Here is a 27,889-nt window from a genome sequence, read left to right on the forward strand (position 1 = left end):
CCTTCCAACTCTGATTATCTGTTTATCTGATGGATTCCAGTTGCCCTGATGCCATTTTTTCCACTGTGTAGAAGGACTAGCAGAGCCAGGGGAGAAGTGAAAAGAGGAATCAGCCTAGAATCAGCTGGGGCAGAAATGAATTAACTAAACGCCCTTGACTTCTGTTGACTCTTATTGAATTTTAACACTAATCAAATGTTGATCCTTAGTTGAGAAGATTTCTGTGCCTAGACTTTCAGCAATAAATCAGTTAAATTGAACCTTCAGGTGTGGGCCTGGTCTTTCATGCCTGACAACTATGGTAATGTTCTGGTGAATCCATGTTCATCACTAACATACCTAGATTTTTGGAAAAGAAGTCCCAAGTGTGAACACAAAAACTGAATCTTTAGTGACATGTTACACATTATGGTCTTGTATGCTGTAAGAAATTTGTCAACCAGCTGAATGTAGTTTGGTGCTCTGTAGTTGCCAGGAAAATTATCAAGAACATTCTTGAGTGCTTTCCAGGTGATTTTCTCTGTCTCCACTAACAGATCTTCAAATAGTATGTCACATCTGATCTGTGGACCAACAAAAATGCCTTCCTCAATCTTGGCATTAGTTTTTCTTGGAAACATCTGTTCCAACAGATGTTAGTTCTTCTTAATTAAAAACGATGCTATAGGGCACCGTACACAGAACTAGACGTGACAGTTTTCCCCCGAATGCTATCACTCTGCTAAACAACTAATTCCCATAACACCGTCAAACTATTTAGTAAGACTGTATTACTATTATTTTCATCCTATTACCTATCTCTTCCAACTTATGACTATAATTGTGTTGCTTGTATCTTTATTATGTTTCCTAGTATGATTTGATTGCTTATTAGTAACCTATGACTCTAGTATGAGATGATTGCTTATTAGTAACCTATGACTATCACTGTGTTGTATCTTATGGTTCTTGATGAATGTATTTTATTTTTTCTTTATGTACACTGAGAGCTTATGCACCAAAGAAAAATTCCTTGTGTGTCCAATCCCATTTGGCCAATAAAGAATTCTATTCTATTCAAACAACATAAAACTGCCCTTTCCTTGTTCATCATGTTCACAATTTTTTTTAATCAGTCTTGAGTTTTATGTGAAGCAGAAATTTTGTTGGGTTAATAAGTGTCACATTTTTCTGTCCTGGAAACAAATTCTTTCATAGTGACCATTTCTTTTAATGTTATTTAACTCTCTTGCATGGCTGTCTCATTTGCATATGCAATAACATACTTCGTATATCCAAGCAGCAGAGCCACTACTTTTAGGTCTCTATAGATATTTTACAACATCCAGTTGTACTGGATGTGCTTCAACAACAATTCTATGTTTCATGTGTTTCTTCTATGTTAGCAGCATAGTCAACAGATATAAAAGGCTGTATATTGCCATTGTGTAAAAACAGAACATTTCTATAAAATAATCCATGATAGGTTAAATTACAAATTATTCTCACTATTAAGAGTCAAAAATCTATGAGATACAGCCAAGTGTTCAAGAAAAAAAAATCTTTGTTCCTTCAGGAATGGAAGTATAACCAACCCACTGTCAAAGTTTCTCTTCCTTTGTCTGTTAGATGGGATTAGATTGGTCTCTTGCTTACCATTTATTTTTATGAAAGTTAAGAGATGCAAGCTTCCAGTCATTATTCCCTCCATTGCCAATGTAAAGATATAGTATGTTTCTTTTCAGCTCTACAGAGCAGAACCACGATAAACACACAAAAATAAATTCAATAACATTTCTCTGTCATCAAGAAAATTAAAAATATTTTTGGCCATAATATCATGCAACCTTCAAATTTCTACATATAGCCCATATGTTTCTACACATAGCCCATATTAGCACATGCAACTCAAAAAGTTAGAATACCTACTAATTCAGATAGAATATCCTTTATCTGCAAACAATATGCATCTCCTTAAAGATCAGCATATTTATTGCAGTATATTCTTTCATGTGTTACAACTCCCTTTGTCAGATGCAACTTATCTGCTTTGTATCATCTATCACAGTCAGTGGCCATTGTAAGTGTTCTTGTTTATTCTTAAATGCTAGCTGACAAATAAAACTAAAGTGATTCAAATTTGTTAGTTATGAAGAAAAAAAAATGAAGATTTTGTAAGTCCATAGCAAACATTTATCATACAAACTTTGTAATATGATCAAGAACAATATTTCTTATTCTAATAAACTATTACAAAACAATCTCACAACAGAAATATTGTTCTATTTATAAAAGTTCATTCTGCTGCAATTTTAGTTTAACTTTTGTATGTGCAATGGTTTTTTATCATAACAAAAAGATTTTATGTGTGCATGTTATAAAAATCAAATACTTTAGCTAAGAAAAAGACAAAATACAGTATACAGTACTAAAATACAGCTGTAAGAGTTGTAAGAATAAAATGACAAGGCTAACTATAAAGCTGTAAACAAAAACAGATACATTATACTAAATCAAACAATTTTTATTTACTGTCTATGATCAGCAATTTCCATGATTTCAACAGGTTATTATCATAGAGAAAAAATCAAAGCAGAATCTTCTCTAAATAAAAAGAATTTTAGTGTAATATATTTAATTTGTAATCATTTTGATATAAACAAACATTTTTGTTTAATTTAGTTTACTACTGCTGCAACTTTTGTTCAGTTAGTCAATCCACTTTGAACTATTTTGGAACAGCTTCCATGTTATTATTAAATGGGCTTTAGAATTGCAACTTGACTTCACTCCTTTCTTGTCCTAAAGGGATCTTACCAGAACTACAGAGCAACTTTTATGGATAGTTAGCAATGGGCAAGGGTACATAATGAAGGAGAATGAGGGAACTGTTTCATGCAATTCCTTTCAGTTTATTATATTAAATTTTATATCATTCCATACTGAAGGAAATATTGGCATAAATACTATATGTCCTCAATTAAACATATTAAGAAAAAAAATTCAATTATTCTATCAATATTGCAGAATATCACAATTTCCAAAAGATGCATTCTCATAGTCAAGGAACTGCCCTTAAAATCTTGCCTGGGAATGTATTTAGTATAAAACTGAACTGGAAGGAAACAAAAAGTCCTTCGAAGAGAAGTCCATTGAAGCAAAAGGTAAAGATACAAAGTATACATACTGCTTCCTCCTTTTTAAATAAATGTTTGAGGTAGATAAGATTTAATTTATACCTTGAAAAAGATGACTGCTTCATAAAAGAATGGGTGGAACCAACATGTATGTGTGAGCTGACACACAGAATATATTCAAATATGAAAAGCAGACCTCAGATTATTCAATATGTGCATGGAATATAAGTGACTAATATAAGATACAAGAATCAACTTGCCTACCATGCCTCCTTGATTTGTGGAATTAAAAACAAAAGCAACAATTGAATTCATTGGATTGAATCACAAAGCTATAAATATTGTTAGTGCACAAAGTTATAGTCACTGTAATTCAAAATCTCCATTTGTAATTCAAATCTAAGATTAGACATTGACAGTGAGCAGCTTTATGACTGACATGCACAAACTGCTGTCCAAATAAGACTGAAGTAGAAAGAAAATCACCAGCATAAAAATGAAATCACAAAGCTATCATATATATTTAATTATTAAAAGTAGATTATTTGAAACACATCATCTAGCCATGCCAGCCAGCTTAAGAGACTCTTTTTGAAGAATATGGGTTGGGCTCTAAGCTACATTAACTCAATCAACAATGTCAATGGTCCATTACCCCACCCCCATTGCATCTTCAGTCCCTTTCACCAAGAAAAGGAGTCCCTCAGTTTTCCAATGGGCTGAGAAGCCTGCAGGGAGTAGACTGAAATATTTCCTTACATTAAATGAATATTGTTCTGTTAAAAAGTTGCCTATTTTAAAATGTTGACAATTAAATCCAAACAATGGAAAATGTTTCGCATTTATTTTAAAAAACTGACAGTTTAACATTATTCTCCTTTAATAATTTTTAAAAAATTATTTATTGTAGAAAAAGCTTAGTAACGTTTAAAAATATATATATACTAGTCATAGCATAAATGGGCCATTTGAAATTTAGTCACTAATTAAGTCAGCTAGTTAGTAAGTAAATTACTAGCTTCTTACTGATATTAATGGAAGAAAATAAAATAGCTTAGTATCATTAACTGGCAATTAATCACCAAATCAAATGATTGGTAGTGTGAAACTGCTGGGTTATGTTTATGGAAACATGAAAAGTTTAATGAGATGCAGAATGCATGCATATAAATACCAATTTATAACACTGAAAGTAGCCCATTCATGGAATTCAAGTATTTGATGTGTAAAAGCTAATCTCTGTTCATATCAATGACACAATTATGAATCTAACATTTTAGGATTATCCAGGAAACATATGAGGAAAGCCCTTCTCATACCATTAATTAGTCTATTCTGAATATACTTCATTTCCCACACCTTGAAGGAAAGGAACAATATTAAGTTATTATCATATAATTATTTAAAAGCATTCCTACATTAAGATATGTTCACCACCCTCTATAAAACAGCATTATAAGATTCCAAAAACAAATAATTATTGAAGTCATAATGTTTTTAGAATGGGTCTATGTTCCAAGAACTTTTGTTTTATTCTAAGCAGTAATTAAAAATGGACTTATCACTAATTTAGATAGCTACTTACATCCATCATTTTTACTACATCATGCTAGCCTGACACTCATTATTCTATGGATTATGAATTTTTATGGTGTTAAATTCATATGGAACAGGGCCTAGAAAAATACAATTTACTAAAACAGCATCAAATCAGAAGCATTACTTACCTTAAATACTTTGCCAAAAGCACCATCACCCAATTCTCCTATAATTTCCCAAAAATCCTCTGGATTCAAATCTCTCTTGACATGCTCATACTGTTTCTTTTTCTTTTCACCTCCCAACTTGAAGATCTTACGGAAGTTAAAGAAGGACATATTTGCCCTTTTTAGTTCAAAAACTATTTTTAAACGCTTCAGGAAAAAAACCAGTTATTTTGTCCACTGTTATGGTCTAAAAGAAAAACAGTACAAAATTATGACCACTGTGCTATGCGTCAGCAACGATGCTAAGAAAGGAGCAGAGGGACAATTTGCAGTCTAGATTTTCGATTTGATACACAATCCAACATCAACCAGAGTAAGTAGCTGCCAGCCACATGTGGTCACATACAGTTTCCCACAAGTTTATCACTGTAGATTTAGCAACCTAATAATCATATAATTCGCACTAAGTTTATCTAATCACTCAATGCATATGAACAGGCTCCACAGACACTATTCCCCAAAGATGTGTTGGTCGTACAACAGGCTGAAAGTTGAGGAATGACCCTCTCAAAAATGCCCACTTGATTCGATGAAGGATCCAATATTAAATGGCGAACATGTGTGCAAAAAAAGCAGGCAGCTGTATTCAAGTCCTGCCCCTCCTTATTCAACAGCTCAGACTGCTAACATCGCGTCAAATGCAACTCTCCTTTCCTCTGGTAGTTGAAAACTTCAGCAATCCATGAGAACGAAAAACACGCATCTTCTTTCCTACTCTAGACAGGACAGGCTTGCCTTCAAGAGTATTTTGTCTATTGGGAGAGAGGGAAGGGACAAAAAAATTAAGTGGCATAATAACATATTCCTCAACCATTTTTAAAATTTCTTCTCCGCCGCCCACCAAACAGTATATTTATTAAAAATGAAGTTATTCCCTATCGAAAAGCACTTATATGAAAAAGCCTCCTCCACTCTCCTTCCCCGTTTACCCCCCCCCCCCTTTTTTTTTTCGTTGGAGAAAGATGGCAGAAAAATAGGTTGGGAGCGAAAAGAGTTTTTCCAGAAAAAGCAGCGACCCTCAATGGTGGCAGCTGCTGGTCTTTTCCAACAAAAGAGGGGGGGGGAGCGAAAGATAGGAATGAGAAACTCACCAGCCAAAACGGATTCTCGTCTCCCTCACCTCAGAAGGTGATGGGGAGGATGACGCCCGCCGCCTTAAGCGTTCTTACTTCCTGCGCCTCCCCCCCTCCACAGCTCCCTCAGACAAGGGGGCGGAGCACACAGGAAAGAAGCTCGGTGGTCTCGCTTCCTTTGCCCCCCTCCCTCCTTTGCTCTTGTTCTCTCAACCGCCACCGCGCGCGCGCCCACACGCAACGCAACCCCCCACCCGGGAGACTCTTCCAGCCCACGCCCCACGCGCCTGCGCCGCCTTCTCTCCCTCTCCCTTACCGAGCTACGCAGGCGCTCTAGCAATCCGTTTCCCTCGCAGGCGTCTTTTCTCCCCAAGCCTTTTATCCTTTCTCCATAATTCCCTCCTTCGGTTCTAACCACCGGATATTACAACGAACAAAAGGTACGACAGAAAGCAAAAGGACGAAATCCCTTCCGGTTTCTCTGCGCTCGCTCGTCCTGTCTGACACCGTGCCGCCTCTATGAACAAACCAATGACAGCGCCACCGGTCTCTCTGGCGGGTAAGGCAGACCGGGTTTAGAATTGAGGTCAGAGGAGGGCGGGAGGGGGAATATGAGTGGAAGCGCGAGGAGGCCCTAGTATGATTTCGCGACTACTGAAAGCGGGTGTCCCGTTCCCCCCAGTTTAATTAAGTCACTTCCTCTGTAACACGACAAAACGAGGAAAGCAGGAAACAATGTTTAAACACACCCAACTGGTGTGCTGGGCTGGGCATCTGAGTCTTAATGTACTCTTCCGACGACCACTTTCATTAAACAGAGAATGCTTGGATGAGTGCTTGACAACTTTGAGGGGAGATCTGCAGTTTAGCCCTCAGCCAGTCTGGAGCCACCTAAGATAACAGGGAACGATGTTTCCTGTTACGGAAACGGGATTTAAAACATTAAAATCGGTTCCAGAGGAAATGCATTTTAAAACTTGCCAATGTTTACCTGAAAAAGCGTGCCATGTGTACCATATCCGAATTATTTATTTTTTATTTTATTTTATTTTATTTCTCAAGCGCTTACAAGATAATAGGTATAAGTATAAACATGAGTAAGAATACAGGAAATAGGTACGAATAAATGGGGACAATAGGACAGGGATGGTAGGCATGATGGTGCACTTATGCACGCCCCTTACAGACCTCTTAGGAATGGGGTGAGGTCAATAGTGGATAGTTTGAGGTTAAAGGAGTGGGGGTATGAGGATGTAACAACAGAGTCAGGTCCTGCATTCCAGGTTTTGACCACTCTGTTGCTGAAGCGGTTAACATTGAGCTTGTAGCTGTTGTGTGCTCTTATATTTTGCGGTTGAAGCTGAAGTAGTCATTGACTGGTAGGACATTGTAGCAGATAATTTTGTGTACTATGCTTAAGTCCAACAGTAGGTGGTGTAGTTCAAGATTGTCCAAGCCCAAAATTGCAAGCCTGGTGGCATAGGGTATTCTGTTGCGAGCAGAGGAGTGTAGTACTCTTCTACTTCTGGACTTGCTCGATTGTATTAATGTCTGATATACAGTGTGGATTCTCCTCCATACTGCATCGAGAGCCCAGGATGGGTTGACTCCTTCCTATGATGTCATTTAGCTGAGTCTGTACTAAGATATAAAAGCCAGACCCTGGAAGTTACCCCAGCTTTTGACTCAGCTCCTTTCAGTCAGTAGCTGTGTCTCTGAAAGCATTTTGTTAGTTAGCACTCACCAGCGATCTTCAGTACCTTTTTTCCTTGCTTCATCAGCTTCCAGGATCTGGACAGCTGTTCTTCCAGGAGAGCAGGGCTCTCTCCTGCAACATTGGGAGCAGCCTTGCCAGAGCACTGCTCAGGCAAGTTGGGCAGCGTCTGTAGACCTCCCCCACACCTGCGGTTTGAGCGGTCTAAAAAGCGATCAGCAAACCGATAACAGCGTCAGCCAGCTGATTGTGTGGCCAGAGGCTGCACTTTCCTTTGCTGACTTCGCTTGGGGCTCTTTATAGCCTAAGGAGCGATTCTTCAATCTCGGAGCCTGTTTCCCATAGTCACTGGCCATCTTGGATTGAAGCCTTCCACCATGAGGTGAGTGGCCATATTGTAAGCCCGGGGGCCATTTATACCCTAAGGGGCCTAATAGAAAAATTTACAACAGTTTGTTTCCATCGCAAGAGCCTTTTATTCTACAATGGAGCAAGATAAGGGTCAGGCAGAGCTCCCCCCAGTGGAGCAGTCTCTTAAGCCACTAAGAGAAAAATCCGTAGGCAACACACCCAATCGGTCCAGAGGGAGGTGACTGCTAAAATCAGAGCTAAGGCTCTAGCCCCTAAGAAGGCAACTCAGGCTGAGTTGAGGGCAGAAAAAGCGCAGACATGCAGCCCTAGAGAGGCAGTTCAACAGAACTATTCAACAGAAGGGAGGGCAATTACAGCAGGTTTCAGGTGATACCCGTGGGCCCCAGCCAAGCCCTCCTAGGGGAGGAGAAGTTATCTTAAACCTTTCCATCCTCCATCCTGGTCTCCTGAGGCTTTGGCAGTACAATATGATCCTCAGGATCCAAGCAGATCTGGGCCTTATTTCCAACAGGCTTCTGGGCCCTATGCTCCTCCCCTTCCCTCCAGGCCTCGAACCTCTTCTCAATCTAGGCCTGAAGCCACCTTCACTCCCACAGCAGCGGGCCTTCGGCCTACCTTTTAGCATAGACCAGGGAATATCCAAGATGTTGTCTCATTGGCCATTAGGCAGGGATTGGCTGAAGGTTTCAAGCAAATTATTTGACCTCTGGAAAGGGCTCAGGCCCTTCTCCCTTCTCAATCTATAAGTTCCCTGCCTCATCACCCTGATTTAGAGTGAGACCTTTGACCAAAATCTTTCAGAGGAAGAGGACTCTTGCCCAGAGCAGACATCCTCTGCATTGGTCTTCAGTCCTTCTCTCTTCAGGCCATTACTCAGCAGGGCCTTGGTCACTGCCAAGCTGTCGCCAGAGGAAGTGGCTCCCGGCCACAAGGAAATCCCTCTAGCCAGGGAGACGCACTCTTCTCCAAGCCTGTAGTGCATGCAAGGGTTTTGCCTTCTCCCACTTTGCTCCTGGTCATGGTCAAGGAACAGTGCGCCTCTCCTTTGGCAGGTCCTCGCCCATCTTCTCTGGATAAGCATTTCTATAACGTCAGCGCAGCCCTGGACAATGCCCTGGCAGTGCCTTCTGTTGACATTCCGGCGCTGCATGGGCTGTTCAGTCTTCAACAGCAGCATCCTTTTTTCACGAGAACATTCATATGGTGGCTGCACCAACTCCAGATTAGATTGCCTACATCTGACCTTCGGTCTCACCAAGACCTTAATAAGATTATCGCAGTGGGGGAATTCATTGCAGATGCCACTCTCAATTCTGCCAAATTTGCATCTAGGGCCATGGCATCTTCAGTAGCAGCAAGAAGACTGTTATGGTTCAGAAATTGGCAGGCAGAGTCACGTCGTAAATGGAAGCTGGCTTCAGTTCCATTCGCGGGCGATAAGCTTTTTGGCGATGCTCTGGAACCTTATTGCATTGAAACCAGAGATAAACGTAAGATTCTCTCTTCCTCTGGGGAGAGAGCCAACTATCGCCCAGCTCCTTATACTGGTAAAGAGCCCTTTTGGGAGGGTGGGGGTTGTTCTTGCCATCGCTCTAAGTAATCCCTCGTTCTCCCCACCCATTGGAGGCCGCCTAGCTTTCTTTGCCTCCAAATGGGAGGAGTCAACGACAGATGCCTGCATGTTCTGCACTATTAGGTCAGGGTTACAATTGGACTTCCTAATGTCACCCCCAAATGGGGGGAAAAGAAAAAGAAATTATTATTTTTGAGCTGGCCTGTCTCTCAGGACATTTCAAGGCAAGACCTCATGAAACAGGCCATTCAACACTTTGAAATCCGAGCTATTCAACCTGTTCCCCCCTCTCAACAGGGACGTGGGCTTTACTCTTGCCTTTTCATCGTTCCCAAAGCGTCGGGGGGTGGCGAACCATCCTGCATCTAAAAATTCTCAACCAATTTGTGAAATACAGACAAATTAAAATGCAAACTCTGCATTCTATTTTAGAGAGTGTTCGGGAGGGCGATCTCCTCTCTTCCACTGATCTCATGGAGCCTTCCTCCACATCCTCTTTTGGCCTCATCATCGCCAGTTTCTCCGTTTCTGTTATCAGAATACCCATTACCAGTATTGAGCACTTCCCTTCGGTCTCTCATCAGCTTCCAGGGTCTTCACGAAGGCTCTGGCGGCATTGATGCCATCTCTGCGTTCTGTTCCAGTGAGGATCCAATGCTACTGGGATAACATTTTGATTCTGTCCTCCTCCATCCATGCAGCCCATCGGGATCTGCAAATTACCCTGTCATATCTCCAGAGCCATGAATTTTTCCACTCCTGTCCACTCCAGTGGTTCCTGCTTCCCTACCAATGAACAGGAACCAGCCTCTCATCCATCAAGGTCCTGCTCCCGCCACAAATCCGGAGATCTCTCAATTGGTGGCATTCCCCGTTAATCTAGAAGGGACTCCCTTTCAGGGTCCTAGACAGGCTAGTAATAACCACCGATGCCAGCCTCCTGGATTGGGGGTCCCATATGCAGGGCCAGATAGCTCAGGACCTTGGTCCAGGTCAGAGCTGGCCCTTCTCATAAATTGGCTAAAGCTCAGAGCCATTTTTCTACCTCTCAAGCATTTCAGGCACTCAGTGACCGGCTCTCATGTTCTAGTCCTTATGGACAACATGGCCGCCATAGCTCATGTCAACCGGCAAGGGGGGACGAGGTCCAGAGCCCTCATGGGAGAGGCGCTATGATTGGTGTTATGGGTAGAGAAACACCAGTTGTCAATCTTGGTGGACCACATGTCTGGGATCGACAACTCCCAGGCCGACTGGCTCAGCAGGAGCCTAGTCAACAGGCAGAATGGTCCATTCCTCCGTCTCTATTCAGGGACCTTTCCCTCAGATTTGGAACACCGGAGGTGGATCTCTTCTCCACTCCTCAAATTGCCCAGGTCACCAGATTCTTCACCAGGTTTCCTTGCCTGGGAGCTAAGGGGACCAATGCTCTTTGGTGCAGATGGCACAAAAGTCTCCTCAATGCCTTTTCCCTGCTTCCCACCATTCTGACAGTAATTCGGAAGATGTTGGAGGAATGAGCGGAGCTTCTCCGCCTGACATCCTATTGGCCAAGGATGCCCTGGTTTGCGGACCTGGTCAACCTATCGGGGGCTTCTCCTTGGAGGATCCCAGCCCATCTAACCTCCCTTCATCAGGAGATTCTGATCCACCCGGAGCCCCTGTGGCTTAAACTGACCATGTGGCACTTGGGCGGCAGCGGCTAGGGGTGGCTGATCTTCCTGAAAGGGTCATCATCACTATCCTGGCATCTCGCAAACCTTCTACAAGGCGCATCTATGATGCCACCTGGAAGGCCCTTCCCGAGGGTTCCTTAGGGAGGGTCTCTCTCCTGCTTCAGCCCAGTTGGCAGAGGTTCTTAGATTCCTTCAGCATGATTTGTAGAAAGGTTTGGCCCCCAACTCCTTATGCAGGCAGGTTGAGGCCCTCTCCTTGGTTCTTTCATGGGGTTCACTTCCTTATCCCATCACCCTTCAGTCAGGAAGTTTTTTTTGAAAGGGGACTTCCAACCTGCAACCCCAGTGGTTCACAGGTATCCTTCCTGGGATCTTCATGAGGTCCTTAATGCCCTTACGAAGCCCCCCTTTGAATCCCTTAGAACATTGTCTCTCTGTTTCCTGACTCTGAAGGTAGTGTTCCCCATTTCCATCACTTCAGCCAGGCGGGTATCCGAGCTTGCTGCTCTTTCCATCAGACAGGACCTTTGTTCCTTTCACGATGATAGGGTTGTCCTCAGTCTGGACCCCTCATTTTTTCCAAAGATTAACACCTGTTCCACAGGTCCCAGGACATTAGATTGCCTGGCTTCTGCCCCCTCCCGCACCATGACTTAGAGCAGCAGTGGCTCTCGCTAGATGTAGGAGCGCACTTCCTCCTTCAGGAAGTCTGAAGCCATTTTGTTTCCTTTTCCCTTCTCACTTGGGGCACAAAGCCTCTTCTCCTACTAGTAGCAGGTGGGTCAGATCTTACATTGAGCAGGCCTACAAAGCTGCGGCCCTTCCGGTTCCTCGAGGTCTGATGGTGCACTCTACCAGAAATGCGGCCATTTCGGCTGCCTGGGCAACCCAAGCACCCTTGGAGGCGATCTGTCGTACGGCCACGTGGACATCTCCGTCTCCTTTCATCAGATACTACCGTCTGGATGCCTTTGCCTCAGCAACTTCAGCCTTCGGCAGATGGGTGCTTCAACAAGTGGTTCAACAGTCGGTGTGATGAGCCGGAAAAGGACCCGCCCGTGGACATGCAAGCTTTGGTATGTCCCATCCTGGGCTCTTGATGCAGCATGGTGAAGAATGTGCATTAGTAGAAGTTACCCTGAACGCCCTTTCTATCTATGCTGCGAGAGAGCCCAGCCCCTCCCTTGATTCGCCCGGAGAGGGGAAGTCATATTTCTGTATTCATTTGTGCTTTCAGAGACACCTTTCAGTCTATCAAGTATCTTCGCCAAAGCTGGGGTAACTTCCGGGGTCTGGCTTTTATATCTTAGTATAGACTCAGCTAAATGACAGCATAGGAAGGAGTCAACCCATCCTGGGCTCTCTCACAACAATAATAGAAAGGGTGTTCAGGGTAACTTCTACCAACGCCCATTCCAGACAGATGAGCTGTATTCAAGTATTGGTCTAGCAAGGGTTTTGTATGCCCTAGTTAGCAATTCAATATTTCTGGAGGAGAAGCTTTGTAAGATTAGATTTGCAACTCTTAATGTCTTTTTGGTAATGCTGTTACAGTGAGCGCTAGCGCTTAGATCATTTGATATGAGTACTCCGAGGTCCTTGACAGAGTGAGGGTCATCAATGAGGTCATAGCCGCCTAGTTTGTATTCGGTGTACTGGTTTTTTTTTACCAATGTGTAGGACAGAGCATTTGTTGGTCGAGATTTGGAGTTGCCAAATGTTTGACCATTCAGACACATAATCAAGGTCACTTTGAAGAACAGTAGCATTGTCGGTGGTGTTGAATAGTTTTACATCATCCGCAAAGAGGATGCAGTTGCTTATAAGGTGATCGCAAAGATCATTTATATAGAGTATAAAGAGTGTGGGTCCTAGCACGCTGCCTTGGAGGACACCACTGTTGATTGGAGGGTTTGATATAGTGTTCCCTATTTTTACTATTTGTAAAGTTTTTACTATTTTTACTATTTGGCGCTAGTCGTGAATAAAATCTTTTATCTCAGATTGATGAAACTGCAATGGTCATGTGGAAGAATTAACATTAGACTGTATATCCCAAAGGTGCTTTTTCAAGAGACAAACTTGAAGACGTTTCACTTCTGATCCAAGAAGCTTCATCAGAGTTGAAGAAGCTTCTTGGATGAGAAGCGAAACGTTTCCCCAAAAACACAGAAAGTCCAGTGGCCTCTTGAAAAAACCTTTGGGACAACCATGACCTGGATGACTGAGAATCTCCATAGACAATTAGACTATACTTTTTAAAGAGCAAAAAGCTTTGTGCCTGGATATTGATTCAAAAGCAAGTGTCTGCTGACCTCAAAAGAGTTTTACTGGAGTAAATGTAAATACAGTAGTTTCAAAAGGCATGAAACATTGTAACAATACTTTGATTATATAAAGGCTTATGTTGATAGAAAAGAATGTCCAAATCTACTTATTCTGGGAGAATAATTAGGGTTGTTTCTTCCATTCTTGGTTTTAAAGCAAAAATGCTAGATTACTCTTACCACCTGTTTTGCAAATTCAGAGTAGTTCCATTGCTATTTCTGTTTTTGTTGTACATGGTGTATAGCTTCCCACTTTTCACTAATAAATTGATTAAATCCATGTGTTATAATTGAAATTATTTCATTTTTATTTTTGAACTGGTGATTTTTGTTTTTTTTTAGAGGTGTTTTTAAATGCATATTTTTGACTGCTACATGTTTATTCCCGAGCTAAAGTCTCTTACTACTTACTCTTGCAGCTGCTAGTTTCTAATCTCGTCTTGAAAAATATTATTTACAAGTTTCAGACTAAGAGATAATTAAATAATTGTCCATCTTTTTAAGTAGACTTCCTTTTATAACTTACTCTGATTTCATAAGCATATTTTAAATATTTTATTTTCAATTTTAACTTGTCTTAACCTTGTTAAATTCCTGTACATAGAAGCCTCTATTTTTCATCTGTCTGCTGTGTCTGACCTGGGAATCATTCTCCTTCTTGATGGGAATTTTTTCTTAATAAAAATTGCCAGTATTATAATAGTGATAAGGCATTACCAATTTTAATTTCAAAAATCCAAATACTGTAGAGCTGTAATTTTCTCTGAATAATTTAAGGAATCCACTAAATTATATATTACATTCCATCTTTCATTTATACCACCAATTTCATGATCCTTATTATTACTGATATTAAACTTTCCATTCATCAATACAAAAGTATGAACTTGCATACTCATGCAAATGACTTCAGTAAAAGACTACTAATACTAGTAGATATTTTAAATATCATACAATATTTTAAAATTTTTATAATATGCAAACCTCCCAAAAACAACTAGAGACACTAAAGTCAAAATATCAATTAACGGAACAAGTAAAAATAGCTGCTCTCCCTCTATTGAAATAACAATAAACAAGATAAATCAAAATGGGAACAGCCCAAATTCTCAAATAGCTGTCTTTTTACATATATTCTAAAGCAATAGAATTTTAGTAGCTGATGGATTTAACTTGGGTGGGATTCTACCAGTTCGTACCTATTCGCTAGAACCAATTGTTAACATTCTAAGCAGTTCAGAGAACTGGTTGTTAGAAGAAATTACCGGCCTAATCCTGTAAGGAAAGCAGGAAGGAAACATTCTGGTGTTGCTTACAGAAACTGCCTCTCCATTAACCCTTATAAACCCTTCTTGGCAGGACTAGACTTCCTATCTCAGGAACTTCTCTGGAGTTTTTTTCCCCCTCCTTTGCTGGTACTTTGCTTGTGTGGAGTGACCATTCAAAGTTACAATGGCACTGAAAAAAGTGACCTATGCCCATTTTTCACACTTACGACTGCTGCAGCATCCCCACAGTCATGAGAGGCCAGGCGAGGAGATGCATGCCTCAATGTGAGTGATATTGAGTTCACCACACTCACCAATAACATGACCACCAAGCCATGTCCACCCAGTCACTTGACCACTAAGCCACACCCACTACCTAAGCCAGGCCACAGAACTAGTTATTAAAAATTTGAATCCCACCCATGATTTAACTTTGTTTCCCTATAACATATGTAATTCCGAGTGTTTCACAAATACCAGTGGGACCTCCGTCCACCACCACCCCTCCTTTTGCCTCCTTCCTTCTGATCAGTCAGGTTTTCCCAGTATTTGCTCACAGCTGCGTTTTCTCTTCTGCCGTGCTAGGCATTGAATGCGGGGATTTCTGATTCCCCTTACACGTGCATGGATATGCCGTGGGGTGTTTTCTTCCAAACGCCCCACGGGCAGAGAACACTGACTTTCATGATAGTGAGATTGTTTCCCAAATTAATTGATTCACTAACCCAAAAGAAGATGGCAGTGGGAGGCAGGAGTCACTCTCTCCCTTGCAAGAAAAAAGCAAGAGCCGTTCTTATGATCTCTCTCTCTCTCTCTCTCTTTCTCTCTCTCTCTCTCTCTCTCTCTCTCCCCCCGGAATATAGTCAAGCCCTTTCCAGCACACGCGATCCACCCCCAGGATTTTGCATTTGCAAGGTGCAAAGCGGCAGCGGCGGATCGCACAAGTGACTCCTGCCTCCCACTGTCATCATCATCATCTTCTTTTGGGTTAGTGAATCAATTAAACCTTTCATGATAGTGAGATCGTTTCCCAAATTTCCCTTAAATCAGGGAAGAAATCAGAAACAAAACTTTGGACTGAGAATAAGCCTGTTCCTATGATGCCATTTTTGTTCACTGCAGTGTGAAAAGTGTGAAAAAACACACCTCTTTTTCTTCATCTTCTTGTTCCCTATTTACTGGTCTCTTTCAAAGAGGAAACTGTGAACATCAAACTTATTCTCAACTGTCCTAGTGAAAGTTTTAATTAGATAATAATTCCCTCCTGGTAGCATTTTTTAATGCCAAGAGTGAATGAAGTTAACTTGCAATTGAGTATGCCATGTTAATTCATGCCGTCTTGACACTAATGAAAGCAACATTCCTTTTTAGTTATATTTCATAGAAATATCTATTTTTCATAGAGGTATCTATTTTTATTTTTGAAATTTACCAGTAGCTGCTGCATTTCCCACCCTAGGCTTATACTCGAGTCAATAAGTTTTCCCAGTTTTTTGTGGTAAAATTAGGTGCCTCGGCTTAGATTCGGGTCGGCTTATACTCGAGTATATACGGTATGTTGCATATGAGATGTTTATAAGACATGTTCTTTGCTCCCACCAGACTCATTTCATATCAACTTTAATCAATGATTGGTTAATGTTCTTGGAGCTAAATTATTTTGGAATGTGTGCTGCAGCTATTGAATCAGAAGATGAGGTCCCATCACTTTTGTGGGGTTTGAATCCAATCTTTTCATCCTATGCAAGACTATACATTAAAGACATATTAGAAATAAAAGAGTCTAAACAGGTTCCAGGTAAGTAGTGAAATTGCTATGAACTTTATAACTTTATATAACTTTATATAACTTTATAACTTTATATATAACTTGTTATACTGAAAAATCAAGTATTATTATGTTGTGTATCAGCTTGACTACAAATTCTCTCTATTTCTTTGGCACTTCCTTTGATGTGCTTAAATCTCTTCCTTTTCGTTCCAATGTTGCATTACTTTCAGAGACCTCAAACTAGAATCTTTTCATTTATTTGGAACATAATGAAGGAATAACTTGAATCTCATACATTTATAACTGTACAAAATATTTAAGGCATCTGTAATTATTATCAGAAAGCACCAATGGATTATTTTAAATATTTTGAATTAACAGTTTTTAATCAGTAAAAGTGTGCATTTGATTCTGTTCTAATCTTTGTGTTTCTAAATCTTCTTATCTATTTCTTGAACGTGCTCTCCTCCATTGATTTTTGGATGTAAGTCTTTCCGAAGTATTGATTAATTGTGCAACATATGTTATGATATGATTTTTCTAGCACTAAAAACTTGATGTTTATGGAGGTAAGGGGATTGTTTTTAATTAAATGAAGTCATTGTTTTATTCCTGTATGATTGATATAACTACACAATCTATAATATAGACTTGTATAGTTACTATACAACCAAGAAAAAACTACAGTATAACAGTTTTTTTGTCTTTTTGTATATGATCTTTAATATCTTAAACATTGGGAAAAAATAAAATTTAAAAATGTATTAGGAATGGCTCAATCTTTTTGCCAATAACATGCTTATCTGATTTCCTATTTTCCACCATGATTAAAAATAATCATTGGATACTTTTCATACAAACTTCAGGATCTTCCTCATCTACACAAATAGAATAATAAATCATGCTATGAAAATAGAATGTTTTCAATTGTAGTACCATATAACTGTATGTGGCATTTTATAGTTATCAGTTTGACATCCAGATCAGAACGATTTTTTTTTAAATGGCAGGAAGGAAAGTTTGTAGAATATTAAATGACTGCCATTTAAGTGAGTTCCACATTAGTCTCTATCAGTGCCATATGGAAAAGGGAGTGAGGATGTCATATATGAATTGCATCCCTGTATAGAAGAATGAGGTTTCAGTTACATTGCCTCTGCCACCAACTTGTCTTTTTTTACTCTCCCTGCAGCTATCAACAATATATATTGTGAGCTGCTACTCAAAAATAATATTTCATGTGGAAAATGGCTATTGCTGAGGAAAATTTAAGGGATAATTTTATATGTATAAATTATAGTACACAAATAAATTGGGGTAGGGTACAGATTTATGATAGCAAGTTGTCTATACCCTATAAATTGTGAATCTGTGTTTTTTTTTATCAAACTTTAATCAAATTTCATTGTCTTTAATACAAAATAAAATTTAAAACATTTGAATTAAATATTCCATGTATATCATATTCAAATTTGAACATTTTAATCTGAAACTAATGTATCAAAATATTGTAATACTCTACTTTGATCAATTGTTTTATATCAATGGTCATAACTTTTGGATTTTTTTATCAGGATATGTGAAATTGTTAGTAAAATTAACATTAGTTGACTAAGAATAAAAAATGTTAGTAATATTTGGGATTATGACACAATGTTTTTAAAGGCCTAAATCTAGGACTTTACCCTTTGCATTTTTTTGTTTCTTTCCTAAGGTATATTCTTTTACAACAGACATCCAATAAGACAAGTGGATATTTTTGGTACGGTGGTTCTAATAAAAGAAAAAGATTCCTTTTATATTTGTGGAGGTAAATGATAATCCAAGATTTTTGTTTTTTAGTTTTATTTCCATTTTTAATAGTATTACTATTCTGAATATTAATTTAGACTTCCGTAGAATCAATATTTCTAGAGAAAAATATTGTCTCTCTTGGTCAGGGGTGTCAAACTCAATTTCACTGAGGGCCGCATCAGGGTGTATTTGACCTCAGAAGAAGGTGGGCATGGCCAGGGTGGGTGTGGTCAGCTCGATGTCACTCATGTCAGAGGCATCTGGTGGCCTGAGTGCTCTCCCAGTGAAAAATGAGTTTTGTTTTCACTGACAGAGAGTTGCAGGAAGCCATCACAGCCGAAAATGGAGCTTGGGAGGGCCGTGCATGGCCGAGCTGTATTTTTTCTGGCAGAGGCAATGTGGGCGAGTCCTTCACTGTTTCCAGGGAAGCCCCATGGGCCAGATCTAAGCATCCCGCAGGCCGGATCTGGTTGCTGGGCCTTGAGTTTGACACCTCTGCTCTAGGTAGACCAGACTGGAAATCACCTCTATAGGAAAGTTAAAATTATTTATATTAACATTGATTAATATAGTCTAATAGTTCTGTACCCTTTTCTCCTCCTCCTCATAGTTCAATAATTTAGGGAGATCTGCCTAAGTTGCTTCTGAATATTATCTTCTTTATAATTAAAAAAAAATGCTTCCAGCTCTTCTCCCAAGTAACAGATCCTGCATATTTCCATCAAGGTTATCTTCTTGCACCTGGTTAATATTACTCAAAGTACTGCCTGCATTAACAGTGAAAGCCTATACACATATACTCAGAATCAAGTCCCTTTGTGTTCAATGGCACATATGAGTGTGATAATTGACATTTGGAATAACCTTCAGTCCATCAATTCACATCTCCTTAAGAACTTTTTTCTGACATCTTTTAGATTTGCCTCTAAGAGATGGAGGACAAAAATAAAAAAATTGACCTGCCTACTTATATACTCATAATACTTCAACCTAGTTGTTTTTGTGACCAAAGCCATTGATTTCAGGTAGTCGCTAAAGGCAGAAACTTTGAACTTATGAATCAAAAGGCAAACATATTCCCCACCTAGGCACTCCTCACATTCAGTTTTGATAGACCCAAATTCTTGGTTTAAAGCAAGTGCTGTTTTTCACCTTTGAAGTATGGCGTAGGAATGGAGTAATTTTCTGCTAGCATTTCCTTCTGGGAATGAATAAGAAGGTATAAGTATTGTATACCTAAATTAAATACAAAATTATAGCACTTGCCTTATGCCAAGAATTCACGCATATCCAAACATATTGCAAGGAACACAAGTATTACTCTTGCCTTGAATGTTTCTAGTAGTTCAGAAGCCCTGAGTGTGAAATGTGACTCTATTGTGCATAGTTTTCTCTTTCTGATTACCCTTTTTTCACTCTCATTGTAAACCTTCCATTTTTCATTTTGTAACCAACTTCTTATTGCTACCCAAACAGAACTTAGCAAAAATAAGTATTTTCTTGGGAATATTTACCTGTTTCCAATTTCTCCTGTGTTTCTCTACATGATCAGATTATTTTTAGTTCATTTCTCAGATTGTGTACCAATGTGTCCCTCCCTGTTTCCATAGCCACAGTCAGGCTGAGTTGCCCAAAATAAGTTGCAACTTCCCTTTCAGCTTAAAAATGAGGTTGTGCAGCTGGTGAGCTGAATACCAAGTGTTGCATCAGCAGTCAAGCCCAAATGATTCATGAAACTCTCCTGTTTGTGCATAGAAACAGCAAGAGAAAGAAATAGGAAGTTCTTTTTTTTTACTTTTCTAATGAAAATCTATACATTTATCTTAACTTTATAATAATTTTATCAAAAGTTTTTTTACAAGGTGTGATTCATTTCTAAATAATGTATAATTACTGGTAAATGTTAAAATGCATAGGAAAATGAAAAGGAGCTAAGTCATTGCCTAGCTTTTAACTATTCTCAGGAATCACAATGATACTTACAGGCCTAACGTAATAATGCACCTCTATAATTAACAGAAGGATGGGGTTTGTAAAATTTTCAGACTTAACATTGAAAGGATCAGAAATAGAAAGCCATGCATGATAGAAGCAGTCTTTCAAACTAAGGACTGCTGAACTACTAGAAAGGTTTAAGAGCAAGATTAACACTTTTCTCAACTGTTCTTCAGTATGCTCCTCAGCTTATGAGGAGACTAGCATTAATGACATATATTACTCTACAAACAGATGTGCTCATCTTACCTCAAATACTTTTTAATCTGCTTTGATATTCTTCTTTACTACATCATTTTACAAATGTTCCTATCAATCCCAGATAAGAACTGCAAGAAGACAGAATCATTATTTATTATGACTAGAAAGAGACTTTCTATATTAATTCCTATTATTATAACAGGAAATAGTAACCTTTAGAACTAAGAGAATTGGATGAGAGGAAGCTGGTAGAGTTTTAAACCCTAATATCATTGGTTAAAATATAAGGCTTCCATCTTCGTGGGATCAAAAGAAAAAACTTCTACCAAAATGACCTAAATTATCACTATTCTTTTCCAGTGGATGATGGCACTGGTGTAATAAGCTGTACCTGCTGGAAAAATGCTTTAACAGAAAAGAAAAAAATGTCAGGTAATATTTGCTGTAGTTTTCCTCTTTCAGGATATTCAGTATATGCTGCAGCCAAGGTTGTATTGAGACATTAACCTTTACCTGTTTGGCCTTTTCATATCTTACTCATGAAAATTTGATTATTGTAGTAGCCCTTGAGATATGGGATATTGTAGATTTTTTCCTCTCATAATGGAATATTTGCTTGGTTAAGTGTTATATGTGCTTTGATGTATAAATTTAGTATAGGTATTATAGTACTTTATGCTATTGTTTTTATTGTTATAATAATTGTGTTGTTTTAATCTGGTATTCGGGTGTCAGGTATGTATACTACTACAAATTGATAATGTTTGAGGTAGCACAAATGTCAGTAATAAGTCTAAAAACACATGTCACAGAAAGAAAAAAGAAAAGAAAATTGAGAAATTTATAGCTTTATCTGTCCCTGTTTTGTTTTTTTCATCATGATGCTGCTTAAGGAGCTTTCCTAAACAGGATAATGGCAGTTTTTAAGTCAGAAAAAATACATCCCTGTGGAAGCATGACCTGCATAATTGTAGTACTTGAAAAGAGTCTTTAATTTTATCGTGCTCAGTGAACATTGTTATGAGATGTATATATTTCTCTTCAGATTTGGAATCTCAGCCAAGTACTTTAAGTGGTATGAATCTAACTGATTTGATAAGAAATCTCCAAATAGCAATTCGAAAAAAAACAATTCTGGAAATTGGTGATCTAATCAGAGTCCGTGGTTGCATTCGAATTTACAGGCAACAACGGGAAATCAAGGCTTCTGTGTATTGTGAGTAATTACTTTGTAGTAGTATGCATGTTTATTTTAAAGTTGCAAGTTGTAATCTGAACATTTGTCAGAAAAGATTGTTTTTTTCTGGTATGTAGTACCTCTTATATTGATAAATTTTGACTTATTTTATATATGAAATGTAGTAAATAATATTTTTGCACTATTAAGAATTAACAATTTCAACACCTTTACATTTCTCATATCTTTTCAGATAAAGTTGATGATCCTATGTATGAAACTCAAATTTCCAGAATGCTAGAACTTCCTCGTTTATATAGGGATATTTATGATAAGATATTCCAGTTCCCAGAAGAAACACAATGGTCAGTGAAAGCTATATATATTGATAGCCCAGTTTTGATTTGTTAACTCATGGAAATGTGAATCCCAGTTACAGACAATGAAACAGGCTATTTTATAGGAAGCATTGTATGGAAACAGAAAGAACAATGAGGAATGAATAAATAGAGGAGAAAATAAGGAAGAGATATAATTGATGAATCCAGAGTACATATAGTATTAAATAATTCTTAGATGCATTCAGCAAAATCATCTTAAATCTGTAATGAAAACTTTGGCAAATTAAAAACAAGTATTAAACCCTTGATTATCAGTGGGCTTTCAAGATGGTCACCAAATTGAGCAAAATAAATGGACATCATTCCTCATGCCATTTATATTCTTATTTTCAAGCCCAATTCTTGAGCTTCAGATACTCCAGGATAGATCCCAACCAACTCTAGTTCTTTCCAAATATATTGTGCAACTCTCATAATTTCCGATCATCCAGGTCATATTGGAGAAAACAGAAAAAGAGGCCAAAATATTATAGTAGCTGGCAGTAATCGAATGTGTCAGCCACATTTTAAGCAGAGATATCCTTAGTGTACTCTCTTATCATGTGTGCCAACATCACAACTGATACTGGTAATAATCATGCCATCCAGTTCCAAAATTATATGCAGTCCTCATTTAGTCATTGTAATCCGTTCCAGTGAAATGGTGGTAAGCAATATGGTTACAAAGCAAGCCACATGATTGACAGATGCTGTGAAGATACCGGATGCTACGATTTCCATTTAGATAAAGTTGTCTTGTGCAGCAACAACAGGGTTACTCTTAACTCCAGTGTGTAATGTCAAGCACAGCAATTTGGTCCTAAGCATGCATATTGGTGAGAAAATTATTTTCTACAGTTTATTTTTGTTATTGCATTTGTAAAAAGCTGGAATAATCATTAAATAAGGATTGGCTATATATGTAATTTGAAACATGTATTATGTTTTTAAATCAATGCATGCATTTTTACCTATGGAGAATGTATTAAGGCTACAAAATGTTCAGCAGTTCTGGACAACTTTCTATAGATTCATTATTAGTTTTAGACATGTTTTATTTTGGTCATGTTGAAGCTTTTTTAATTTTGTTCTCTATTAATAGTAATCATGGTGCATTAGATGAACTGGGTTCTGTCATGAATCTGAGTAAAAAAATAAGGGATTTTCTATTGAGGAACAAAATTCAGAGCTTCTATATGCAGGAATTAGAAACCATTGAAGATTTGGTAACATTGGCCAAAAGAGGTGAACTTGGTACCACTGCTGAACAAGTGAGTAAAGTTAATTTGTAAGAAGTTTTTCACTTATGAGAATTAATTAATTAAGAATGAACTAAGTCTTGCATATTTAAAAAAATAAAATTCACATCTATTAATGGTGTGCCAGTCTAATAATTTGTATACTCCTTGTTTTAGGTCTTAGGAATGTAAGTCACCTAACAGTTGGGTTGGAAATATAAAGCCAGGGTAGACCTTTTAATACTGTCTCTTTAAGGGAATTCTAAAATTGTAATTGGGTGTGGTTCCTCAAACGGCCATAAGATGGAGCCAGAAACCTGGTTTCTGAGAGTGTTGCCGTTCCTGCATTTCCTTATTGACTGTTGCTGAGAGTCGTTATTCTTGGATTTGATGTAAGTCTTTTGCTGATTATATAAATTATTTAACTATAATTACCCAGGCACTTCGACCCCTATGTTGAAAGTATTTAGGGCAAAAATAGTTCCAATGCTGACATATGGTACAGAACTGTGGGGTTTAAATAAAGCTTTCCCACTTGAAAAAACACAGGCCCGCTTTTTAAGACACTTATTGGGGACTGATAAGAACACTTCTGCTTCCGCTTCCATCGCCCGAAAAAGACTGCCTAAAGGTGAGGGGACACGGGCAGCCCCGCCTCACCCCAAAGTGGCTTGGGACTCTGCCTTCAAGGGAGCTTTTGTCTGACGAAAGAAGCGGCCTCGCGGCGAGGGGAGTGTGTGTGTGCACGCTCGCCCCGAGGCCGCTTCTACCGGCCAATAGAAGTGGCTGGTGACTGCACTTGGGGAGCTTCCATTGCCCGAAAGAGACTGCCTAAAGGCGAGGGGACACGGGTAGCCACGCCAATCCCTGAAGTGGCTGGGGACTCTGCCTTCAGGGAGCTTCTATCAGCTATCGGGCTATTCTAGCCTAGGCTACCTGCAGGGCACTCCTAAAGGCAAGTTTTCTCTCCATCCCACCGCCCTTCCTCTGCCCATTTCTCTTCACCTCGTATAGTTCTAACGAACGATGTGAGAAATGGTGGGGAAAAGCATGGTTTAAATAGGCCTAAATTTTGGGGGTGGGGCTTAATTTCACCTTATGCCTAGAAATCATGCTGGGCCTTCCTATTGGTGGAGGCCGTATTGTTGGAGAAACACGGTAGCAAAAACAGATCTATAGGACAGTTGGCTAAGAATAAAACATCTTCCAACCTGAAAAATACCTTTCAATTGGTATGCCACAGTTAGAGAAGAGCCTATACCAGAGCCAGATTTGAGTTACTGGATTCCATGTCTAGACATGGGTGCTTCCACCATGTACCATACCACGAGAGAACCTGCTTATGTGGTTCATCTGCCATTGAAGATATTTCCCACATCTTGTTCAACTGCCACGTATATGCCCCCATTAAGCTTAAATATTTATCATTTCTACTGGAAAGAACAGCCCACTGGGAATCAAACCACAAATTGTCATATTTCCTCCAGGCCTCTAATATACACATCATTTGTAGGACTGCTAAGTTTATAATCAAGGCAGTGGTCCTAAGAACACAATATATTGAACAAATTGGTGTATCATGCAAGGGTGATCTATTATCCAATTTCTGACTCCCTGGTTTTCCACATACTTTATTACTGTATTCTTATATATCTAACTTATCTGCATTTTGTCTTGTTATATATTTACGTTATGTTATTGATAAGGTCTTATGACTATTCAATTAAATAAACAATACCAATACCTATTGACTGTTGCTGATCGTCATTATTCTTGGATTTGATGTGAGTCTTTTACTGAACTGTTTTTAATACTGGACTTTGTTATTGGATTATTCCTGGACTGAAAACTGACTGCTATAACCGTGTATGACTTGGACTGTTTGTTAGACTTTGCTTAACCGTTTACTGGAAGTAAAACTGACATTTTACTATACAGTTGAGCTGTGTGCTATGTGTGTGTTATTCAACATTACTCTCACTACGTCTCCCTGTGTGCGCTCATTCTCCTAACGGGGAATTACCTCAACAAGCCTGAGTTATGACGATTAAAAACTATTTTTAAAAAAATATATATAAGATGTACCCGGTTTAAGAATGAGTTCCATTTCCAAAGACTGTTCAGAAATAGAATTTGTATATAAGCTGGGACAGTATCATTGAGTACTATTGTCAAATGAATTTGAAGCATTATGTATTTAACTTGAATCACTGTGTATTTAAATTCTGCTACAGTATGCTCCATTCTTAGCTGTGGGTCATCCTTAAACCCAGTGTTTTAATCTAGGCACTTACTTTAATGAGATTTTAATAATCAGGACCTGGATGAAAAAACTGATATTGTGCATGATTTTTAAGTGTCTTTTGATAAAAACTATTAAATATATAGACCAAACTACAATGCAACATTATATGTTGGATTTCAACATTTAGCTTTAACTCACTGTTAATTATATTAAGGAGTATTTTAGAATTTTATGTTTTTTTTTTACAAGTAATGCCTTTTACAGGTTACTTGAATAACAGGACCAAATATTTCTGAACTTAAGGGCAGGTTAATTAAGGTCCAATTGCTTACAGACATGGGATATTCAGTGTATAATGTTCTGTCAGAGCGTTCTGACATCTGCCTCACATTACATTTATTCTTCCTGGGCATTTTAACTTCTTTGGAAAGGACCTTATTGTCCTTAGGGATGAGGGATTTGGGAGGCTCCAAGCCACTAACCTCTAATTGAAATCAGAATTGTTCATAAAGTAAATGCTTGTTTGAGAGTTGGACTGATGATTTTCAATAGCATAATGTTTCTGTTTTACATTGCACTTCTGGTTAAATAGGAATTTGCTTATAAAAAGGTTGTAATATGCAGAAAATAAGTCCATGAGCCATATAACCATGGTAGAGATTTGCATAAGTTAATCTATGTAATATTATGCATATTTGTATCATTTGAAAATTTGGATTGAACAAACATTTAAAATCCTTTTGTATTGTTTTAGCAAGATATCAGTGGGTTTAATTTATATCTTACAATTTTCTTTCAAGAGAATAAAAAATGTTTAGGCAAGTTTTTCTTTTCTTTAGAGAATTTTTGTATATTTTTTAATGTCAACCATCAAAAATGATCATTCAATTAAAACCATAATAAAACTGTACCTCTCATTTACAAAAGCTTCTGTGAACTCTTTCCTAGTGGCTGCTTCCGGACAACCATTTGTTTTTATAAAATAAATGTTTGTCATTGAAATTCGTGTATCCCTGGGGGATCGCTCCTGGCGCCAGGAAAGGTGTTCAAAGACCGCAACAGTCTTCTTCACCTCCGTTCGCCCTGTCCTGCCACCGGAAACCTCGCAGCTAGTCAGCTGCCATTATAATAAATTCTGGTTGAATTTAAAAATTCTCACTTTTTTCCACACTTTCTAAATCCGTACTCTTTTGTTGTCTTGAATTTTCTTTTAAGGCATACTGTTTACTGGCTTTGAGTTTTTCAGCTGTAGAGTAAAGGCATTTAAAACTCAAATTATAGATTTATCTTCTAAAAGCACCACAGTCAAACATTAAAAGTATAAAGGAATTGACCTTTCATAGTGCATATTGAATTTCTCATGCTTTCTGCTTCCATCTTCATTCAGAATTGCAAGCTCAGTTCCTGTGGAGACAGAATGTCTTCCTCACCTTTAATCTTCCGTCCTTAGAATTCAATTCTATTTTTCTCTGTTAGTCCTTGGATAAGGTTCCAATATTTTGAATAAAATTGTCTTTTTAATTTTAAACACAACATATAGAAACACTCCATATTACAGCTCAATTAATCCTTTTCTTGTTATGTGTTTATTTCTTGTACTCCATCAGCTGGAAAATAGCAAGAGCATAATTATATAATCTAATCTCAATTAATCCAATAACATGAGGAGGAACAGAAAAAAGGAACAGATTTCCTCTGACCGTTACCATATATTCCAATAGCATCCAACTTTAACATAAAGGATTCATAAACAACTATTTTAATCAAAGTATTATGGTTTATCAGCCTATATTCAGATAATTTACCCAAAGCTATTTATGCAGTAATGCATTGCAACATACATAGTCATCACGAAACAGCATTTGATTATTTGTCAATTATTTTTTGTCAATTTTCAATCCGTTTCCTGTCATTATATAGTTGGAATATTGTGACTTTAATTAACTTTGTTTAAAAAAACCTTCACAGCATTTGGAAGATACTAATAAAGTTGGGGGGGGGGGGGTAAGAGTGAATTATGTCACTTTATCCTCATGGAAAGGTGACTGAATGAAAAATTTGGTCTGACAGCAATCTTAAAATATTTAATTGAACAAATATACATTAGATTAGTACTATAGATGAGGAAGTAATTACAGGAAAGCAAATTTCAGAATAGGTTAAGAAAAACTTCCTTACTATGAGAATAGCTAGATTATCGCAA

General features: G+C 38.3%; 2 protein-coding genes across 9 annotated transcripts in view; one reads left to right on the forward strand and one right to left on the reverse strand.

Annotated features, from left to right (window-relative positions):
• The window catches only part of SLK (STE20 like kinase), a 42,422-nt gene extending 36,017 nt beyond the window's left edge, over positions 1 to 6,405 (reverse strand). For 3 of the 6 annotated variants that reach the window (XM_087932792.1, XM_026704717.2, XM_026704715.2), the window contains exons 1-2: positions 6,272 to 6,405; positions 4,844 to 5,634 (exon numbers count right to left, since the gene is read on the reverse strand). In XM_087932792.1, coding sequence (XP_087788918.1) covers positions 4,844 to 4,993 — 150 coding nt within the window. In that variant the 5' untranslated portion in view covers positions 4,994 to 5,634; positions 6,272 to 6,405. Of the gene's footprint in view, positions 1 to 4,843; positions 5,635 to 5,973; positions 6,250 to 6,271 lie in introns of those variants that run through there. The other 3 variants (XM_087932791.1, XM_026704716.2, XM_087932790.1) reach the window with 2 other exon arrangements.
• The window catches only part of STN1 (STN1 subunit of CST complex), a 29,341-nt gene continuing 7,690 nt past the window's right edge, over positions 6,239 to 27,889 (forward strand). The window contains exons 1-7 of one of the 3 annotated variants that reach the window (XM_087932793.1): positions 6,239 to 6,395; positions 16,488 to 16,683; positions 18,371 to 18,466; positions 21,007 to 21,078; positions 21,692 to 21,862; positions 22,077 to 22,188; positions 23,306 to 23,474. In XM_087932793.1, coding sequence (XP_087788919.1) covers positions 16,524 to 16,683; positions 18,371 to 18,466; positions 21,007 to 21,078; positions 21,692 to 21,862; positions 22,077 to 22,188; positions 23,306 to 23,474 — 780 coding nt within the window. In that variant the 5' untranslated portion in view covers positions 6,239 to 6,395; positions 16,488 to 16,523. Of the gene's footprint in view, positions 6,542 to 16,487; positions 16,684 to 18,370; positions 18,467 to 21,006; positions 21,079 to 21,691; positions 21,863 to 22,076; positions 22,189 to 23,305; positions 23,475 to 27,889 lie in introns of all 3 variants that reach the window. The other 2 variants (XM_026704729.2, XM_026704728.2) reach the window with 2 other exon arrangements.

This window comes from Pseudonaja textilis, chromosome 4 (assembly GCF_049901715.1).
Source record: "Pseudonaja textilis isolate UNSWEBS1 chromosome 4, rPseTex1.2, whole genome shotgun sequence".
Taxonomy (NCBI): domain Eukaryota; kingdom Metazoa; phylum Chordata; class Lepidosauria; order Squamata; family Elapidae; genus Pseudonaja; species Pseudonaja textilis.